At 38.9% G+C, this 19,474-nt stretch overlaps 1 protein-coding gene across 1 annotated transcript; it reads right to left on the bottom strand.

The window, feature by feature from the left end:
* Positions 1 to 5,800: 5,800 nt before the first annotated feature.
* me2 (malic enzyme 2, NAD(+)-dependent, mitochondrial) lies at positions 5,801 to 19,069 on the bottom strand. The gene is made up of 15 exons (XM_084025083.1): positions 18,910 to 19,069; positions 15,445 to 15,598; positions 12,532 to 12,665; positions 12,227 to 12,376; positions 11,815 to 11,890; positions 11,452 to 11,613; positions 11,152 to 11,365; positions 10,549 to 10,646; positions 10,101 to 10,214; positions 9,834 to 9,945; positions 9,368 to 9,510; positions 9,147 to 9,249; positions 8,985 to 9,055; positions 8,353 to 8,451; positions 5,801 to 7,992 (listed from the first exon to the last, which is right to left on the bottom strand). The coding sequence occupies exons 2-15, from the start codon at positions 15,556 to 15,558 to the stop codon at positions 7,825 to 7,827; spliced, it is 1,758 nt and encodes a 585-aa protein (XP_083881209.1). The 5' UTR covers positions 15,559 to 15,598; positions 18,910 to 19,069; the 3' UTR covers positions 5,801 to 7,824.
* Between the last annotated feature and the right edge of the window lie 405 nt (positions 19,070 to 19,474).

Here is a 19,474-nt window from a genome sequence, read left to right as displayed (position 1 = left end):
TGTTTCAGGGAAAAAAAAGTCATACTATAGCATGTCGAAAATTCACGAAAAAGTCAGTCAGAATATATTCATAAAAAAATATTTAAAATTGTTAAAGAGTCATAAAAATCGCTCATATCGCTTGATGCACCAAGTCTCAGTGTAGTGAGTCCAAAACAGCCATAAAAAGCCATGATCAACTTTTTCAGGAAAAAAAAAGTCATACTATAGCATGTCGAAAAAAAAGTGAAAAATCGACAAAATTCATAAAATGTTGTAAAAATGATGTAAAAGTCCTAAAATATGCTTCTATATCGCGTGTCAATCAAAATCTGAGTGTAGTGAGTCCAAAACAGTCATAAAAAGGCTTATTCGTAGCAGGCAGGCAGGTGGTTGAGTGGTTAGAATGCATGCCATTTACCCATGTCTGCATATATGCAGCAGCCTCAGGTTCGAATCCCGGCTGGAGATCCTGTGATACATGTCACATCCCCCTCTCTCTCCCATGTTTCCTCTCTATCCACTGCTAAATACAAAGGTATCTATGCAAGAAAATAATCTTTAAAAAAAAAGCCTTGATCATATTGTTAAAAAAAGGTCATGCTATAGCATGTCGAAAATTCACGAAAAAGTCAGTCAGAATATATTCATAAAAAAATATTTAAAATTGTTAAAGAGTCATAAAAATCGCTCATATCGCTTGATGCACCAAGTCTCAGTGTAGTGAGTCCAAAACAGCCATAAAAAGCCATGATCAACTTTTTCAGGAAAAAAAAAAGTCATACTATAGCATGTCGAAAAAAAAGTGAAAAATCGACAAAATTCATAAAATGTTGTAAAAATGATGTAAAAGTCCTAACATATGCTTCTATATCGCGTGTCAATCAAAATCTGAGTGTAGTGAGTCCAAAACAGTCATAAAAAGGCTTATTCGTAGCAGGCAGGCAGGTGGTTGAGTGGTTAGAATGCATGCCATTTACCCATGTCTGCATATATGCAGCAGCCTCAGGTTCGAATCCCGGCTGGAGATCCTGTGATACATGTCACATCCCCCTCTCTCTCCCATGTTTCCTCTCTATCCACTGCTAAATACAAAGGTGTCTATGCAAGAAAATAATCTTTAAAAAAAAAGCCTTGATCATATTGTTAAAAAAAGGTCATGCTATAGCATGTCGAAAATTCACGAAAAAGTCAGTCAGAATATATTCATAAAAAAATATTTAAAATTGTTAAAGAGTCATAAAAATCGCTCATATCGCTTGATGCACCAAGTCTCAGTGTAGTGAGTCCAAAACAGCCATAAAAAGCCATGATCAACTTTTTCAGGAAAAAAAAAAGTCATACTATAGCATATCGAAAAAAAAGTGAAAAATCGACAAAATTCATAAAATGTTGTAAAAATGATGTAAAAGTCCTAACATATGCTTCTATATCGCGTGTCAATCAAAATCTGAGTGTAGTGAGTCCAAAACAGTCATAAAAAGGCTTATTCGTAGCAGGCAGGCAGGTGGTTGAGTGGTTAGAATGCATGCCATTTACCCATGTCTGCATATATGCAGCAGCCTCAGGTTCGAATCCCGGCTGGAGATCCTGTGATACATGTCACATCCCCCTCTCTCTCCCATGTTTCCTCTCTATCCACTGCTAAATACAAAGGTGTCTATGCAAGAAAATAATCTTTAAAGGAGTCATCACCTGGTTTTATACGTATCCAGCCCCCCTTGGATCGCTTTGGATCAATAAGTAAAACTTATTAGAAAAAAAAAAAAAAATTTTAATCAAACATTGAGCTTGTTCTGACCCTTTTTCGTACCGCGATTTTATCACGCGAGATTACGCGCGAGGTTTTGACTGGTCCGGATGTGCATTGTATAATATGTAATGAGGCGCGCGTTGATTCGCCGCAGGAAGGACAGAGCCGGGGGGGCTTGCCTGCATGCAGACTCCAAAACATAATGGCGGCGCTTCGGCGATTTCAGGTAGCGGACGGGGCGGGGTTGGGTGGTGAAAGAGGGGTGGGCTTATGCAAGTAGCCGCCACGGTGACGTCACCGAAGGCGCAGAATCAAAATCTCGTGCTTTAGGAATGCACACCCTTGTGTGCTATTCCTGTTCGGAAAAAGAGCAGAAGCGAAAAAACGGCGCCACTCTCAAACTCCAGCCTTTCAGGCAAGTTTCAACTGAGGTCAAACACAGATATGCATGTTTTAACAAGAGAAATTGCGATTTCCGGGTGATGACTCCTTTAAAAAAAAAGCCTTGATCATATTGTTAAAAAAAGGTCATGCTATAGCATGTCGAAAATTCACGAAAAAGTCAGTCAGAATATATTCATAAAAAAATATTTAAAATTGTTAAAGAGTCATAAAAATCGCTCATATCGCTTGATGCACCAAGTCTCAGTGTAGTGAGTCCAAAACAGCCATAAAAAGCCATGATCAACTTTTTCAGGAAAAAAAAAAGTCATACTATAGCATGTCGAAAAAAAAGTGAAAATTGGACAAAATTCATAAAATGTTGTAAAAATGATGTAAAAGTCCTAACATATGCTTCTATATCGCGTGTCAATCAAAATCTGAGTGTAGTGAGTCCAAAACAGTCATAAAAAGGCTTATTCGTAGCAGGCAGGCAGGCGGTTGAGTGGTTAGAATGCATGCCATTTACCCATGTCTGCATATATGCAGCAGCCTCAGGTTCGAATCCCGGCTGGAGATCCTGTGATACATGTCACATCCCCCTCTCTCTCCCATGTTTCCTCTCTATCCACTGCTAAATACAAAGGTGTCTATGCAAGAAAATAATCTTTAAAAAAAAAGCCTTGATCATATTGTTAAAAAAAGGTCATGCTATAGCATGTCGAAAATTCACGAAAAAGTCAGTCAGAATATATTCATAAAAAAATATTTTAAATTGTTAAAGAGTCATAAAAATCGCTCATATCGCTTGATGCACCAAGTCTCAGTGTAGTGAGTCCAAAACAGCCATAAAAAGCCATGATCAACTTTTTCAGGAAAAAAAAAAGTCATACTATAGCATGTCGAAAAAAAAGTGAAAAATCGACAAAATTCATAAAATGTTGTAAAAATGATGTAAAAGTCCTAACATATGCTTCTATATCGCGTGTCAATCAAAATCTGAGTGTAGTGAGTCCAAAACAGTCATAAAAAGGCTTATTCATAGCAGGCAGGCAGGTGGTTGAGTGGTTAGAATGCATGCCATTTACCCATGTCTGCATATATGCAGCAGCCTCAGGTTCGAATCCCGGCTGGAGATCCTGTGATACATGTCACATCCCCCTCTCTCTCCCATGTTTCCTCTCTATCCACTGCTAAATACAAAGGTGTCTATGCAAGAAAATAATCTTTAAAAAAAAAGCCTTGATCATATTGTTAAAAAAAGGTCATGCTATAGCATGTCGAAAATTCACGAAAAAGTCAGTCAGAATATATTCATAAAAAAATATTTTAAATTGTTAAAGAGTCATAAAAATCGCTCATATCGCTTGATGCACCAAGTCTCAGTGTAGTGAGTCCAAAACAGCCATAAAAAGCCATGATCAACTTTTTCAGGAAAAAAAAAAGTCATACTATAGCATATCGAAAAAAAAGTGAAAAATCGACAAAATTCATAAAATGTTGTAAAAATGATGTAAAAGTCCTAACATATGCTTCTATATCGCGTGTCAATCAAAATCTGAGTGTAGTGAGTCCAAAACAGTCATAAAAAGGCTTATTCGTAGCAGGCAGGCAGGTGGTTGAGTGGTTAGAATGCATGCCATTTACCCATGTCTGCATATATGCAGCAGCCTCAGGTTCGAATCCCGGCTGGAGATCCTGTGATACATGTCACATCCCCCTCTCTCTCCCATGTTTCCTCTCTATCCACTGCTAAATACAAAGGTGTCTATGCAAGAAAATAATCTTTAAAAAAAAAGCCTTGATCATATTGTTAAAAAAAGGTCATGCTATAGCATGTCGAAAATTCACGAAAAAGTCAGTCAGAATATATTCATAAAAAAATATTTTAAATTGTTAAAGAGTCATAAAAATCGCTCATATCGCTTGATGCACCAAGTCTCAGTGTAGTGAGTCCAAAACAGCCATAAAAAGCCATGATCAATTTTTTCAGGAAAAAAAAAAGTCATACTATAGCATGTCGAAAAAAAAGTGAAAAACAGTCATAAAAAGGCTTATTCATGGCAGGCAGGTGGTTGAGTGGTTAGAGTGCATGCCATTTACCCATGTCTGCATATATGCAGCAGCCTCAGGTTCGAATCCCGGCTGGAGATCCTTTGATACATGTCACATCCCCCTCTCTCTCCCATGTGAAAAGTGCGGAGTTCAACAGCACCACCACGTCACGTCGTAACGGCATTCAGGCAGCTGCGATGACAACTGTCACTGATCTGGGTTCATTAACAGATTGTACTGTCCGTACGTCAACGTCACTCATGTGAGCCCGCTTTTAGTGTATGCTCGACACAGAGACAGTAGGCTACTAGTTTGTAAGCTAAATGGCTCTAGCAGTTCGCGTTAGCGGCTTATAGTCACTCACGTTAAGTTAACGTTAGTAAGCTGGTCAAAATTGATCATGGATACATTTGTTTTTAAACGTCGTCGGACAGAACAACAGATGGCGGTGGCGGGCGTGTTGGATAAAACTACGGACGCACCGTTGACACCTGCAGGGGAAGATGACCACTCGGGTCTCGGCTGTTAACGTAACTATTCACGTTTCGCTGTCTCTGTCTCTCTCTCTCACTGTGTGCGTGTTTATAGCTGCGGGAGGGTGTTGTCAGCGCCGCCGCCAGGATTTCAATGTACGCACAGAAACGGCAAATACAACAACAAATGGAAAAATACTTTTTTAAGACAAAATCTAATGTTTTCAGTATCAGTGAAATCAGTAGTGTATATCATGGTGATAGGCCCCGGTGCAAATAGTTTTTTGTGCCCTCCATCCCCGACCTAAACACAAGCGCACGCTTGTGAGCACTCCACGCACGCACACACACGCTTGGACACGCACGCACAGTACGGTATGATAACTCTGCCGGCCCGGGGAGAGAGACATGCATCGGCTCGGCCCACAGTGCTCAGCAGCAGAGAGGTGACGAGACTAGAGCCGAGCTGTATTGTGTAGTGGAGAGGGGCCAACACGCTATGCGTAATTGCGCACACACGCGCGATCGTCCTGTCAAATGCGGCTGCATCCGGCCCGGTTCAGCAGCATCAATTTTTTTTTTCCACCTTCAAAAAAAGTCCTCCCAGTGCGTACTGGATTCCGGCTGACAGCGCCACTGGGTGTTGTTATATATTCACATTGAAATTCTGACATTGATTTGAGCCCCACCGTCGTATGAGTTAGCCCCACCGTAGTTGAACCAGAAAAAATACTCTGGCGCCGCCACTGAACAAGGAATGCTGTATAATTTTTTATTATTTATTATATTATTTTCTGAGATTCTAAATGGATTCATATCTTTAAATACTAAGAGTTTGTGCAAGTTAAGCATGCATTAATGTAATCTTTGGTTTAGATTTCCTTTGTGTATTTACATTATTGTATTCAGTTTAAATTAAAAAAAATATTTAAATGATATAATCTTATGCTCTCATGCCATAATTTTCATGCCACATCGCTTCTGAATCGAATCCTGTACGAATCCTGACCTCAAGAATCAGAATCGAATCGTCAGACACCGAAAGATTCCCACCCCTGAAGGCACGTAGGTATTCTCTGTGTACAAATGCTAAAATGTTATTTTTATCCAGAAACACAACTCAAAAGAATGCACACTTCAATTAAATATATATTTTTTACTTGTGGGGACGACAAGGAGCACATCAGCCAAATTCTTACAAAACAGTTAAAACGCACTGGATGATTACAGTCAGTAACAATAACAAGAGAGACACACGAGCCAACACTTACTGAGGTTAAACAGTTTCTAAATAGTTATTGTAAACAAAACTATTTCAAAATGTATGAGTATTTTAACAATTCACAACCCGAAGCTGCACAGTCTAGTCAGTCAGAGGAAACATTAAATACTACTTCATTAGATCATTATGGAACAAGACAAACAGCATTTCTTTTAGAGCCATAATACCGTTGAGTTGTTCTTCAGCTCTGCTGTGAGATCTACGGCGCGTGGAGTGATTATGGATACACTCAGAACACTGTGCAGGCACTTCAGTATTTTATTAGAAGGCCCTTATAATATATCCTGAGATTAAAATGTACAGGACCTCCTACTGTAGACTAAGACTAATGCAACTGTGTCTAAGGTAATACTACAAACAAAGATTACTTGTTCATTTTTCAGAGTTGAATACATTTTAGCTGCAAGGCTTGTGCATGTGTCCAGTGTATATGGTAAGTGCTTCTAATTTCTCACATTAAACACGTCATTTTAGATATTGGATTAGCCACTGTAATATTCTGAATAAGTCTGTCCAGCACATAGCAAAATATAGATATCGTAGACAACAAGATAGGTTAAGCTCTTTCATACGTTCATATGTATGCTCTATGCAGTGAAACCCACACACCAACCCGCCGAAATAAAACGTGGATGTACTCAACACAACTTTATAAACACTCCTTCAGAAGAGTCTCAGGTTCCAGAAAAGTGTATGTACAGCACACAAAATATAGGTAAATAGAAAATAATAGTTATTTAGTAACTGTATACTGCACTTTTTTTCCTAAAATATATAGAGTAACATTTATATTCAATTTGTATATCAGTTATCAAAAGGGGTTTGTTTTTAGGGATGGATTTATCTTACCACACCTCATTAAAGGGGTGTTGGCAGGCTTCCTAATGAATATAGATATAGGGCAACACATCTAAATACACCCACAGAATATAAAATAAATTCTGAGAAATAAATACAATGTGACAGAAGCATTCAAACAAATAAAATGCTGGAGTGGATGTTGGTCTCTCTTGAGTGTTTTTTTTTTAAGATGTTATTTTCCCTTCATAAAATCTCATAACTTTCTGAGATCTTCCTTCCATTTCTCCTCTGGGAGAAAAAGAGAGAAAACTATTTCCTCAGTTTGTAATCAAAGGCTGAGTACCATAACCCTCTGGTACAAGACCTCAACCAATACAGCCCAGTCTTTAACCATATGCCTTACACCATGCAATGGTGGGATTTGTGTCATCAGAGGTCCACTTGATATGAAAAAAGGCAATGTCCATACCGCGGCCTCAAGGTTGCTACATACATTTAGAATAGTAGTAAGTACTAACCTATCATCAGGAGTGCACAGAGCAACACTTTTGCATCAAATTAGAGTGTTAATGACATTAAATATGGAGTGAAAAATTGGATGAATAAGATGTGCAATCTAATTTAAATAACGTTCAAATTGTCAGATGCATATGTGGTGTTTTGGTTTCTGCTTAATATATTTCAAACCGCATAGAATTTCTTGTCGTATTTAACTGTAATATTCTGATGTTAATTATGTTGTTTTCTTTTTAAAACAGCATAGAAAATTGAAATGTATCTTACGTTTCAACAATGAAACCGTATTTCCACACTGCCTTTTCCCACCACCAGGTGGCCCTCCAGGTGCTGTGCAGGTTTACATGTGATACAGAGGTGAACTGGGATGTCAAGTGAAAACGGCCATTTCCATTCAGATATCCTCTTTCAAATGCCAGTTTTCCACTCTACCTTTTCACAGTTCTAATGAGACTGATTTAGTGCAAGCAACGGGGCAGCACTGCTGCCTTTTTTCCACAAGTTTGCACTAAGGTAATTCTGATCATCTCCAAAGATCTGTGATTAAGTCAAGTGGAAAGCAAAGGGCACAGAGAGGGTCTGGTCTACTTCTGGTTAGTCTTGGGGCTGAAGCAGACACCTGGCCAGTCGTACGTATCTGGCAGAAAGGAGTCGTAGTGGGTGTCCCACACGGTAGCACGTACAAAGCTGTCCTTGTCCACAGGCTCAGGGTAGCGGAACGCCATGCCTTTAGCATAGACAAACTCCACCACCTGTAGCAAGAAAGAGAAAGTTCAGCGTTATATACTGAGAGGCAGACACAAACAGAAAACATAGATGAAAGTATTCACAGATGAACAGCAATTGAAGACAAATTGACCAAACATTAATGGACAACTACAGCCAAGCATGACTGGGAAGCATTTGTCATCAAATTGTCACCTATTGTTCACCTCCATTTAGCTTAATGTTTGTCAGGCTGTGGTGAAACGTGGATTATGACAATCAAATGATGTTAACAGGCTAAATGTAGGGAGGAACCCTTAAGGGTTGGACTAACATGACAATGTACAAATAGCTGGAACTTTTTGAGTTTTGTCAACTAGAGAAATTGTCATTTTCAGCAGACTTGCCTTGACAGCCATCTGGAGAGAGACTTCTCTGATGTTGGAGAGAGGAGGATAGAGTCTGCCTTCTTTCAGCTCTTCATCCGTCAGCTGCTCTGCAAGGGTCTGGAAGGAGTAGAAAAGTACTTTTAAGTTGAAGATGAACTACTTAAAAAACAACTCAAATTGCCAACAGAGTATTTCTGTTTACACAAGTGTGAAGTCATAGATATAATAATGCGCTTTTGAATAAGACAACAAGAAACATGACCAAGAAACTACTACTTGTTTTACAAACATACAACAGTGTCTTCTTCTTGGAAAATATTTCAATATTGAACAAAGATATCATCTTGCGATTCTTATCATTAATTCAATTGATCAATGTAATTAATTCAAAGGCGAACGAGAGAAGAACTTTGATGGAAAAAGTGCAAAGCAGGATCAGCCATTTAAAAGCTCCTCATCCGTTAGCCTAGAGCCTCGGTTAGTCTAGAGAGGGAACAGGAGACAAAGGGTTAAAGAGGGTTTCTATGATGCTATGCAGCACATGTGACAGAGTCAGCAAGTAAGTGCAGAATGGGGTCGGAGAAAGGTAAAGCTGAACGTCAGCGAGTTTAAAAGAAGAAACAGACTGAGAAATACTGATAACTTCAGACCTTGGCAGCCTCCAAGAATACAGTGTCGCTGATGTGTCTCACTCCACTCAGGATCACCGCCAAGGCAACGCCTGCAATGCACATACAGCATGTGTTATAAACAGTAAAATATATAGATTACATATAGATAGAACATATAGAGTATTTGAGTTTTTCTTTCACCTGGGAAGATGTAAGCGTTGTTCCCTTGTCCAGGAGTGAAGACGCGACCATCGCTTAGAGTCACTGGACCGAATGGACTACCGCTGGCAAAAAGACATCTACCCTGTGGGACAAAATACAAAAGGGTTAAAGATGATGATGAAAAAAAAGAGAAAGGACTATAACATTTAATTTCAGAGTTGGTCAAAAAGGAACAAAGGAAAGAAGAGGGAACTGTATACCTCAGTGAGGGTATAGGCGTCCTCTGCTGTGCACTCAGCTTTATTGGTTGGGTTACTCAGGGCAAAGATAATCGGTCGTTCGTTGAGGGTTCCCATGGACTTGATGACATCATGGGTAAACAGACGTCCAGCTCCTGACACACCTGGAAGAGGGAGAGAGAAATGTTGGTCTGCCTGCGTTTGTGATCGATCATTATTGCACAAGCGGAGTCTGCGATTTCAGCACAATGAGCCTCGACAGTATGATGTAATGAGCTTATATATTATTAATAGCCTAAATATAAATAGAGTTATTCAATTGACCGGATCTGGATGAATTAAATAAATCATAACACCAGCATAACAAATAAGAGCATATTAAGTTTTTTTTCAGTCTCTGTTTTTGATTGATGGCTCAATGCATAATGAAACTGTACTGTAACACTTTGCAGTCACACAAATAGAGAAAATGAGTTAAGTTCCTTACCAATGATAGCTGTGGGTTTGATGGTGTTGACAGCATCTAAGAAACTCTCTACAGACCCTGGACTGTCATGAACAAATGCCTCCTGGTTAGAGTCAGTTTCCTGTGGTCTTCCCTGGAGTCACATACACAATGGTGGCAACAAACCCATCAATACAAATACAGTAAAACCTCTGTTCCCCAATTATACATTATCAATAGTGACAGACAGACAGGAAGCCACACAGACATACAATGTTGTGGTTGTTGATGTCTGTGACACAGACTAACCTTTACTAATAAGCCATGTTTATCGTACATCCAGATCTTGTTTCTGGCCTCAGCTTGGGTCATCCCCGTCTCCATCATGGCCATGACGATCAGATTGGCAATACCAAGGGCAGCCTATGGAGGAAATATCAAGTTAAACACTCAGTTTCAGTCAGGCAGTATATCCATAATGCAACTTTAACCAGTTTTTCTAATAAGAGAATCCAGAAAGGTTATGGTCAATGTTGAGCACAGTTTTGATTCTTTTAATTTCTTAAGAAATATTGGACTATTATTTCTTATCAACATTACCAGCTCTGGTCAGTAGAGAGCAGCATGGCTTTTACAAAATATTTTGATATATGGGACATTTTCATTTCATTACCATATTGCAGAGAAAAAAGGCAGCAAACAAAGCAGAACTAAGGAGAAACTGAATTGACTGGTTAATGCAGTAACGTTATCTTACCTCTCCAGCTCCCAGGAAAAGCACCCGGTGGTCAGTGATGGGTTTTCCAGTGGCTCTCTGAGCTGCTAACAGCCCAGCCAGGGCTACTGACGCAGTGCCTGGAAACATGCAGAACAGTAAACAACCAAGTCTCCGCATTTAAGGGAACAGATAAATCACTATTTGTGTTAAGGTAAAAGAGTTCACTGCATTATTTTCTTAAAGTGATGGATGTTCTTGCAGTACAGTCTTCTTGGTTTGACTTTCAGACCACATACCGCATGAATGCATTGTGTTTTAGCATCTAAATCTCTGCTGCCAGTGGTTCCTTAAAGTCAGCACATTCAAAATTGTTCCTGCTTGCAACTACATTGCAGCAGTAATTTCACAATATGCTTTCTGTAATGTATTATTTCATTCAAGCAAGCTATGAGGGTGAATTGAAAAGAGACCAACAGTCTGCTGGAAGATATAAAATCTATATAAAAAACATGGTTCACCAAAAAAAACAATTGAAATGTACCAATCTTAATTGAAATATTGATTTGGATTGAAAAGGTAAAGTGTATGGCATTATGACAAAGTGAAACTCCCAAGTGTTTGTGTGAAGGGCTACATGTGGACCTTGGATATCATCGTTGAAGGTGCAGTACTTCTCCCTGTACTTCCTGAGGAAGCGGAAGGCATTGTGGTTCCCAAAGTCCTCAAACTGGATCAGTGTGCCCTGCCCGTATTTGTCAACCACGGCTTCCATGAACTCATCAATCAGATCGTCGTAGGCTTGAGAACGGTCGCGCTCCTGGTACAGGCCCATGTACAGCGGATCCTTGAGGAGAGTCTGATTGGAGGGAAAGGACAAGCATATGAAGCATAATGCATGTGCATGCGTACGGTGTACAGAAAACATACATATACACATCCTACCTGATTGTTTGTGCCAACATCTATCGCCACAGGTAGACATCTCTCAGGTCTAATGCCAGCACAGGCGGTGTAGAGGCAAAGTTTTCCAACTGGGATGCCCATTCCGTAAACACCCAGATCCCCTAATCCTAGAATACGCTCTCCATCAGTTACTACTACTGCCTACAGATGGAGGGAGATGGAAAAGAAGTACATTAGTCAGCAATACTGCAGATTCACATTTTCACAAGCACACAACTGAAAGTAGAAAATGTGAATGAGAAAACTTCCCCAGATTTACTGTGTTGTTATTATATTAATAACTTCTATGTATTCTTAGTTAGCAGAAGTGGTGTTACTGTGGTGAGGTTTTCAGGTACTCACTGCAACGTTCGTCTCTGGCCAGTTGTCCAGGAGGGAACGGATGTGTCCTTTGTCCAGAATAGAGATGAACAAGCCTCTGGTGAGAGAAACAAGACGATGAGTTGACAACTTTAATGATCTTGGAAAAATTCAGTTTACTACAAACTATAGAGAAAACAAAAATAATATCTCTACTGCTATAGCATCTTTAAAATTGACATATTACACTCATTTTCAGGTTCATATTTGGATTAACGATTTCTCCTAGAAAATGTTAACATTACTTTTCACTACATCATTTAGTTCACAGCTCACAGAATGTTTAAGTGTGCAGTAACTCTTAAAAAAGTAATTCCTGAGTTAGCAACAGGTCCAGTATGTCTACCACCAATGTAAAACTTAATACTACTTGATAGCTTTACTGTGTGCTTACTTGGGTCTTCTAAAGATGTGTCCATAATGTGTGCAAGCCAGGCCTACAGTGGGAGTGTAGACAATTGGCATCAATTCTTCTATGTCTTCCATCAACACCCTATAGAAGAGCCTCTCATTCCTTTCTTGGATGCCCATCAAGTAGATGTACCTTTGCAGAAAAAAAAGGAGGAAAGAGAGAGGAAAAGTTAAACTGTATATAGCTATTTCAGACATACGATTAATGATGAATGCTTAAAAGCAAAAAAAAGAAGATCATACTGTAGCAACACTTTCCAATGCTTTATGGGAAAAATAAGTCCTTACTTCTGAAGGGGATCAGTCATCTTCTTGAGATTGTTCTGAAAGCGCATTGCCTGAATGTCCTGAGTCTCCACTTTGGGAGGCAACAGACCATGTATCCCTAAAATCTGTCGCTCCGCTAGAGAGAAGGCCATACCCTGGGAGAAACACCGAAAGACAGGCGTGAGTAGGGAGACTGAGAAGATGTAGACATCTATCACATTTTCAACTCTAAACTTCTGAACTCTTCTTTTCACGTGACAAATACGCTATCCTAATATTTCTAAATCAAGTTAATTTCACATATTTGCCTGAATTAAATGTCATTTGATATGTACACATCTCTGCATACAGGAAATGAAAAACGTATGAGTGAAATGCATCTCCACTTTTGTTTGATATGGCCAAAGGGCAGTCCCTCCATTGAAAGTCTTACAAATGTTAAATATTTCACCCCCAACATTTCTGATGGTATTATATAACGGATCAAGAATACAAATTGTATGCTGATCCATTTTAAAGACATCAATTCACATGTTTCCTAGTGTTGCAGTATAAACATTTCCCCTCTCTGCTGCATGGTGTTCTGCTTTTAAGTTTCATACTTAAAATTACTTCATCACTCATCATGACAATAAAATATAGTCATCAGAATCCTCGCTGCAGGAAATGTTAACATATTGTACACATTGTTTTACCAGTGAGTTTTTATACCGGGCTGACAGGAGAAGGACAGGTGAGTATAAGGGGGTGACCACATGAAAGCAATTTTGCAGTTGGGGGACGAAAGGAAATGTTAAGAGAGGGGAGGAACCTCAAAGTATCCAATAAGGAGGACTCTGGCCAGAAACAGCCCATGTATAGAAGGAAGGGATGGGGGAGAAGGGGGACAAAGTGTGTTCATCATCCTGCAGTGTATTTAAGAGTGTACAGCATGTGTATGTAGGTTTATGAACCCATCTCTGAAAGAAATATGGGCCTAATACATGAAGGGCAAAACATCTGGGGCTCAGGAAAGGGCTGATTATTCTGTGACAGTGATGAATGCTGGGGGCTCCCCTGGCAAAATGCTGAGTCATGCTGATGGAGCATTTCACTTCACGCAGCTCTACTACTCACTTCCTCTCAACATAATGCAACATGCTGCAAATCTCTGAAATCTCGTTTCTCTCTTTTAACCTGGAATCGAACGTTTAAAAAAAACTTTCTTGGTTTGTTCAAATTGCTGTTCATCATTTATTTTTTATGTATATTGTGTGATTCAAACAGGGCTGAAATAAAGGTTAACTAACAAAAATACAATAAGGGTCATGGAATGTAAGGCTCACAGATCTTTAAGCACATACAGCACCATCTTACAAAAAATATTGTAATTCTTTGATTTAATCTCGCTGACAGTGTAATGTAATAAAAGATGCTTTTCTACAACACTATGACCTTTACTGTTGGGATATGATGAGTCATTGACTTATTAGACGACATTCTAAAGTTAAACTTCCATTTAAATCAGTATTTACAATTACAACCACACAGTTGAGCTAGTTTTGGTCAGCATATTAGTATCTAAACTAGTCCTAGAACTAGATATAAGTAAAATGTACACAAATAAGGAATCATGTCGGAAGTGTGAATAGAAATGTAGTTACTGTGTGTAGTATTTCTAGGACTATCAGCCAGCTACAGTAACCTCTGAACAGTTTACATGTAGCTTGGAATGTCTATAATCAGCACATGTGTAGTCTAGGCTAAGTTTAGCATAACCTGCGCCGAGTGAGATTCTGTCACTTCAAGCAGCTACAGTCTCATGTTTCAAACTGACTGACAAGACGCCCCTCCCAGCGAAACAATTCATAGCACGGAGCAACAATGTCAAACGCCACACAAGGCAGTTCAAAGTAGTTTAAATAAAGAATAAAACATTATTTAAAAAAGCAGTGAGAAGGAATATAGATGGTTGAATGAAATAAAATGGACATAAAACAGGACCTTTTTGAGGAATTTTTAGTGTAGAAAAAAACTGCTCCAAACTCAATAGGAAGCTGTGACCGCACAAAGAAAGGTTTTTGGTCATGATTTAACAGACACTTGTGATGCTGGGTGTGGTCAGAAATTCTACAAACTTGAACATTTCAACCAATATTTTTCAGCCTTCTTTCAAGTTACTCTTTAATCACAAATTAACATTTAATCTGCACAAAATGCCAAAATGTTATCATCTGAATTTTTGGAAGACGATTATGTCAATATTTATATTTATTATGTTGAATATTTATGTTGTTTATGAGCAATTGTTTATTGACAGTTTGCTCTGTTCATTTCATTTGTTATTCTTGTTTGTTTGTTTATTACTTATTTGTTCAAAATAAAGGGAAACAAAACGGTTTTCCCTGTCCAACTATATTCATCAACATGAATCCCAATTAGTATGTCACTGTATTAAAAAAGTTGTTAAATCTATGCAACATATGCCTTGGTTTCCCCTTCCCCTACTGTTAGCTCTGTCAGCACTGTTGCGGTTATTTGTACTGTTCGTGCTGTTAGCACTGTTAGCTTCAAGCCAGTGGCTCAGGTGTTATCATATGCTTTGAATTTCAAATTTAGCACCTTTAACCTCATTTAAACCAACAGTTAGAAGCTACTCAAGTCAAACAGGAGAGGAAAATTAACAGCAGCCAACAACCAGATACTGGAAAATCACTGATTCTGATGTAGATATTTGTGTTAATTAAGATATGCGTGTGAACCATGTCAGAAGCTCCAAGTCAATATCCATCCTGTTCACAACAACATAGATCTCTGCTATTCTTATCCAGGCATTACATTAATATAGACAAACGATAGTAGATGGAGTGTCAGAGGATTGAACATGTTAATAAAGCTACCATCTGGTTAACCACCATTTCTTTCTATTCACAAACACGACAGTAATCCACTCACTTTGTTGGTGCGGGGGTTGAGCATGAGGGGCTTTCCCTTCTCTTTGGTATGTGCCCATCTGCAAACAGAGGCACAGGGTCTCAGGGACCAGGTTGTCCTCAACCTGGACAACATGGTGAAAAGTCACTGGTCTGGGAGGTCCACTAGTTGAAAGCTGCGAAGAAAGGAAAGAGAAACTAAATTGACAATACAATCTATTGATTGTGTAGGATTGGCTAATCATTTCCATCTTCATCGTCCTGAATGAATTCGTTTCGTTTCAGAGGTTTAGCAATTCTTGCTCCTTACAGTCATCACTGCCACAACCTTTGGACATATGACATCATCAGACCCTTATCACACTTGGGTATGACATTAGACTATCAGCAATGAAGACTGTCAGCCTACTGGCACGTAATCACAGAAGCCTTCTAAGCCACTTGTGCAGTCCCTCTCAAGGATTACAAATGCTGACAGCAGCGGCTAGTCATTAATCTGGATGCGAACAGTAGTGATTTAGTATGATCTGAGAACCAAAGCTTTCAAAGATTGTCATAATCCTTTCAACATCTGTCTCATCAGAGAGAACAAGCAACATCCATCGTATAAAAGGCTCGAAACCAGACTTCAAGTATCACACAAATCACATGTGGCAACTGCAGAGCAAACCTGAATGGACAACATAAACCAAGCTCATAAAAAAATACACAAAACTGTATCTTTGGGGGAAAAGTCTTAAAAAGATGCCACACCAAAAACCATTACATTACTCTACCCTACCCTTGCTTTCATTGAGGGACCCTAGTTCCAGCTGTTGTTGGTGACCTTGAATAGTATCACCATTGTAAGTACTGTGACACGCATGTGACCCGTGATTCACCGCTATATTGTGTTGTGCTGTGTTTTAGTGGGTGCAGGAAAAAACTAGGAATGTACCAATCTGACCTTTTCCGTTCCCGACACAGACAACGATACCTGGGCTTTGGGGATCAGCTGACACAAGCACCGAGCCGATACCACCGTTTAATTATAAGCTGTATGCCTCCCTCTGTGGGATCATTCTTTTATGTGTAATGCAATATTAGGCTTGACTTAAACATTGCTGTCTTAACTTTGGAAAACAAAATGTCACAAATAAATAAAAAGATATAGATGTACTGAATTGTTATTTATTAAAGTAATAGTATCTGATAATAGATGAGCGAGCCCTTTATCACAATATCTGATCCAACCCCAGAACACTTGTGATGCCAAAACCTTGTCCCGTTGCTACAGATTCTAGTTATGAATGCAAAATATAAACAATTATAATATCTTAATTATTGGAGAAAATGGTCATACACCAACGATGAAACCAGAGAGTATATGGCTGCCAACCCACCTAACTTGCAGAGCCAACGGACAGAAAGAACATCCTAAATTCCCACATGATATAAATATAATGCTATCTTGTGCTTTATGTGAATGTCAATAAGGGCAGTTTGCTCAAGCATCCGCATATTACAAAGAGAGCAAAGCAGAACTCAAAGGAAAGGGAGCCAAATTATTTTCTCAATCTAAATGGTATACATGCTAATCTTTCCTCTGGTTCTGGTTTGGATTCATTCTATTACCCAGACCAAATGTCTTTTGGCCTTTCTAAATGTCAAGCGTTGACCCAGGGGAAATGCAACTGGACCTGTAAGTGAGTTATGTCGGGAACAACAACGTGAGCATTATTGCATGGAGTTTCTATTTTAGTTCCTTGTACTTTCGTGACCAGACAAGCAGAATGCTTAAAGTACTACTGCTTTGAAATAAAAGACAGCTGCAATAAGGTCTAACACAAAAAGAGAATACTTAATTATGTTTTAAACCTATAGGCTGATTACACTGGAAGTAAAAGTATTGAGATCGAATTCCTGTAATGATTTATGGTCTGGACCAACATGCAGCCGAGCTCAGGCGGCAAAAGAACAAAACTAAGGCCAGTTAATGCAAGTAACAGAAATCAGTCATCTGGTCATACTCCATTTCTCACTACAGTATTCTTGCTTACCTGTATCTAACCATGGTATAATAGTGATAATTTCCCACACAAAACCATATAAAAAGGGAGATAAGATTAAAAAAAAATACAATTTAAAACATATTCCAACAAGATGCTACTCATACGTCAAATGTCAATTCCTGTGTTTAATCACTATGCTGGTATACTTTTGATGAGCAACTAAGCTAGTTTATAAAAAAACACTAACATTGAAAAGGTTCTTCGTAATAAACCATAAATGTGATTTTCCATCAGCCTCTAATGATGTCATTCACATCTACTTTAGCTTCCCAGCTCTGTAGAATAGAGCCTAAACATTTGATGAGGTGACTTTATCAGCATGTCAACTATAAAAGGTAACAAACCCACTCAGATAGCTTGTATAATTGCTCGTTTGTTTTGCTTTTTTGTGTCTGCCATGTAGCAAAAATAATACGAACAGAAACCATAATGAGCCAACTTTATATTATTGTCATAACAATCAGTGTGAATGCACTACTTGGGCACCTGATTGGATATAAAAGTGTGTTTTATGGCCACTACTTAGAAATGTATAATTCAATGACAGCTGAAACACGTCATGTGTTAGTAGTCCACTTTTTAAATGAAATCAAATGAGGCAAACAGGATACAATCTAGCCAGACTGTTAAGTATTACATTACCCTTTCCGGAAGCACTCTTAATGTAGAAATGAAGGCTAGTTACTGCAAAGTATGTCTGCATTGACGGAATTAGGCATAATGTAATATAAGGTTTAATTCCAGGAAATGACTTACTGCAAACAGAAAGTCACTGCTACGTAAACGAGTTATCCCCTCTCTCTCTAGCAAGCAGTCAATCACACTCACACACATTGGAGGTGTAATTTTACTGGGATGAGAGTACACCGATATGAAGTAATAAATGTAGTATAATTGTGTGTTTTTTAGGTTGCCAAACATTTATCATAACTATTGCACAGCTGAATATGTCTTCTGACAGGTGTTTCACAATATGAAACAAACATTTACCCCTCACCGTTTCTTACTTCCATTCTCTGTTTTGGAGACGGAAGTGGAGAAAATGTTACCGCTACGTGTAAAACAATTATTACACAGAAAAACAACAACGACGACACCGCTACAGTGTTTGGCTAACCTTAGTTAGCCTAGCTATCTCAGCCACAAACAAAAACATGCAGCTAACAACTGCTACAAGCTAAGACGCTAGCTGAGAATTCAAACGCACCACGCTGTGTGTTATTCAAACGGCAGGTTCAGCGACAGAGACGCCTACGGCACCATTTTTTGTTCAACTGAAACAGACTGATGCTGGCCTGAAGGTTTAGTGACATGCTGTCATTCATTCGGACCCCCTCTCCCCGGCTCACTAACGGTCATTCTTGGCTCAGAAACGGGAAGTTTCTGAGATGACACAAAAACTTTCATTTTTTTAAGAGAATAACGACGCGGCTTACCTGTATTTGAATATTATAATACTGCCGTTACTTCCGTCGCACAGGTTACTGTTTAGAAAGCATATTTCTCCTGTAGGTCGCTGTATTACTGGCGTTGTTTGACCGCTTCGTTTGTCCTTTAACGGCAGCCGCAGATGCAGCAGAGTGGTCATGAGCAGAGCAGTGTATACGGCACTGGTGAGCGTCTTGGCCGCTCATCCAATCACATGTCGGGATTTCCTTCTTGGTTACCGTAAAGACTGAGACAAGCGCAGCACTTTTGGAGAGACCGTTACTGTCGTAGATCCTGTAAAAGATGTTATCTCATTTTAAGGTGTTTTTCTGTTTGCCCTTTTGACTTAAATTTGTGTTGTTTTCAAATCATCATCCTTAGGACAAGAATAATTAATTCAACTATATTCTATGGATGATAAAGCCTATTGAAATGACAAATTACCTTTATTGTGCTTCCGATATGTAAACTATTTTGGCCTTTTCTTTTCTCTCTCAATTTATATTTAGATGTTGTGCCTATTTGTTGTTTTGTTCTTGCAAAATAAGCTTAATAAAAACAATGCACCAGAAA

The sequence above is a fragment of the Eutrigla gurnardus genome (assembly GCF_963514095.1).
Source record: "Eutrigla gurnardus genome assembly, chromosome: 13".
Classification (NCBI taxonomy): domain Eukaryota; kingdom Metazoa; phylum Chordata; class Actinopteri; order Perciformes; family Triglidae; genus Eutrigla; species Eutrigla gurnardus.
The sequence above is the reverse complement of the archived record's forward strand: the minus strand, read 5'-3'. Positions and strand labels throughout refer to the sequence as shown.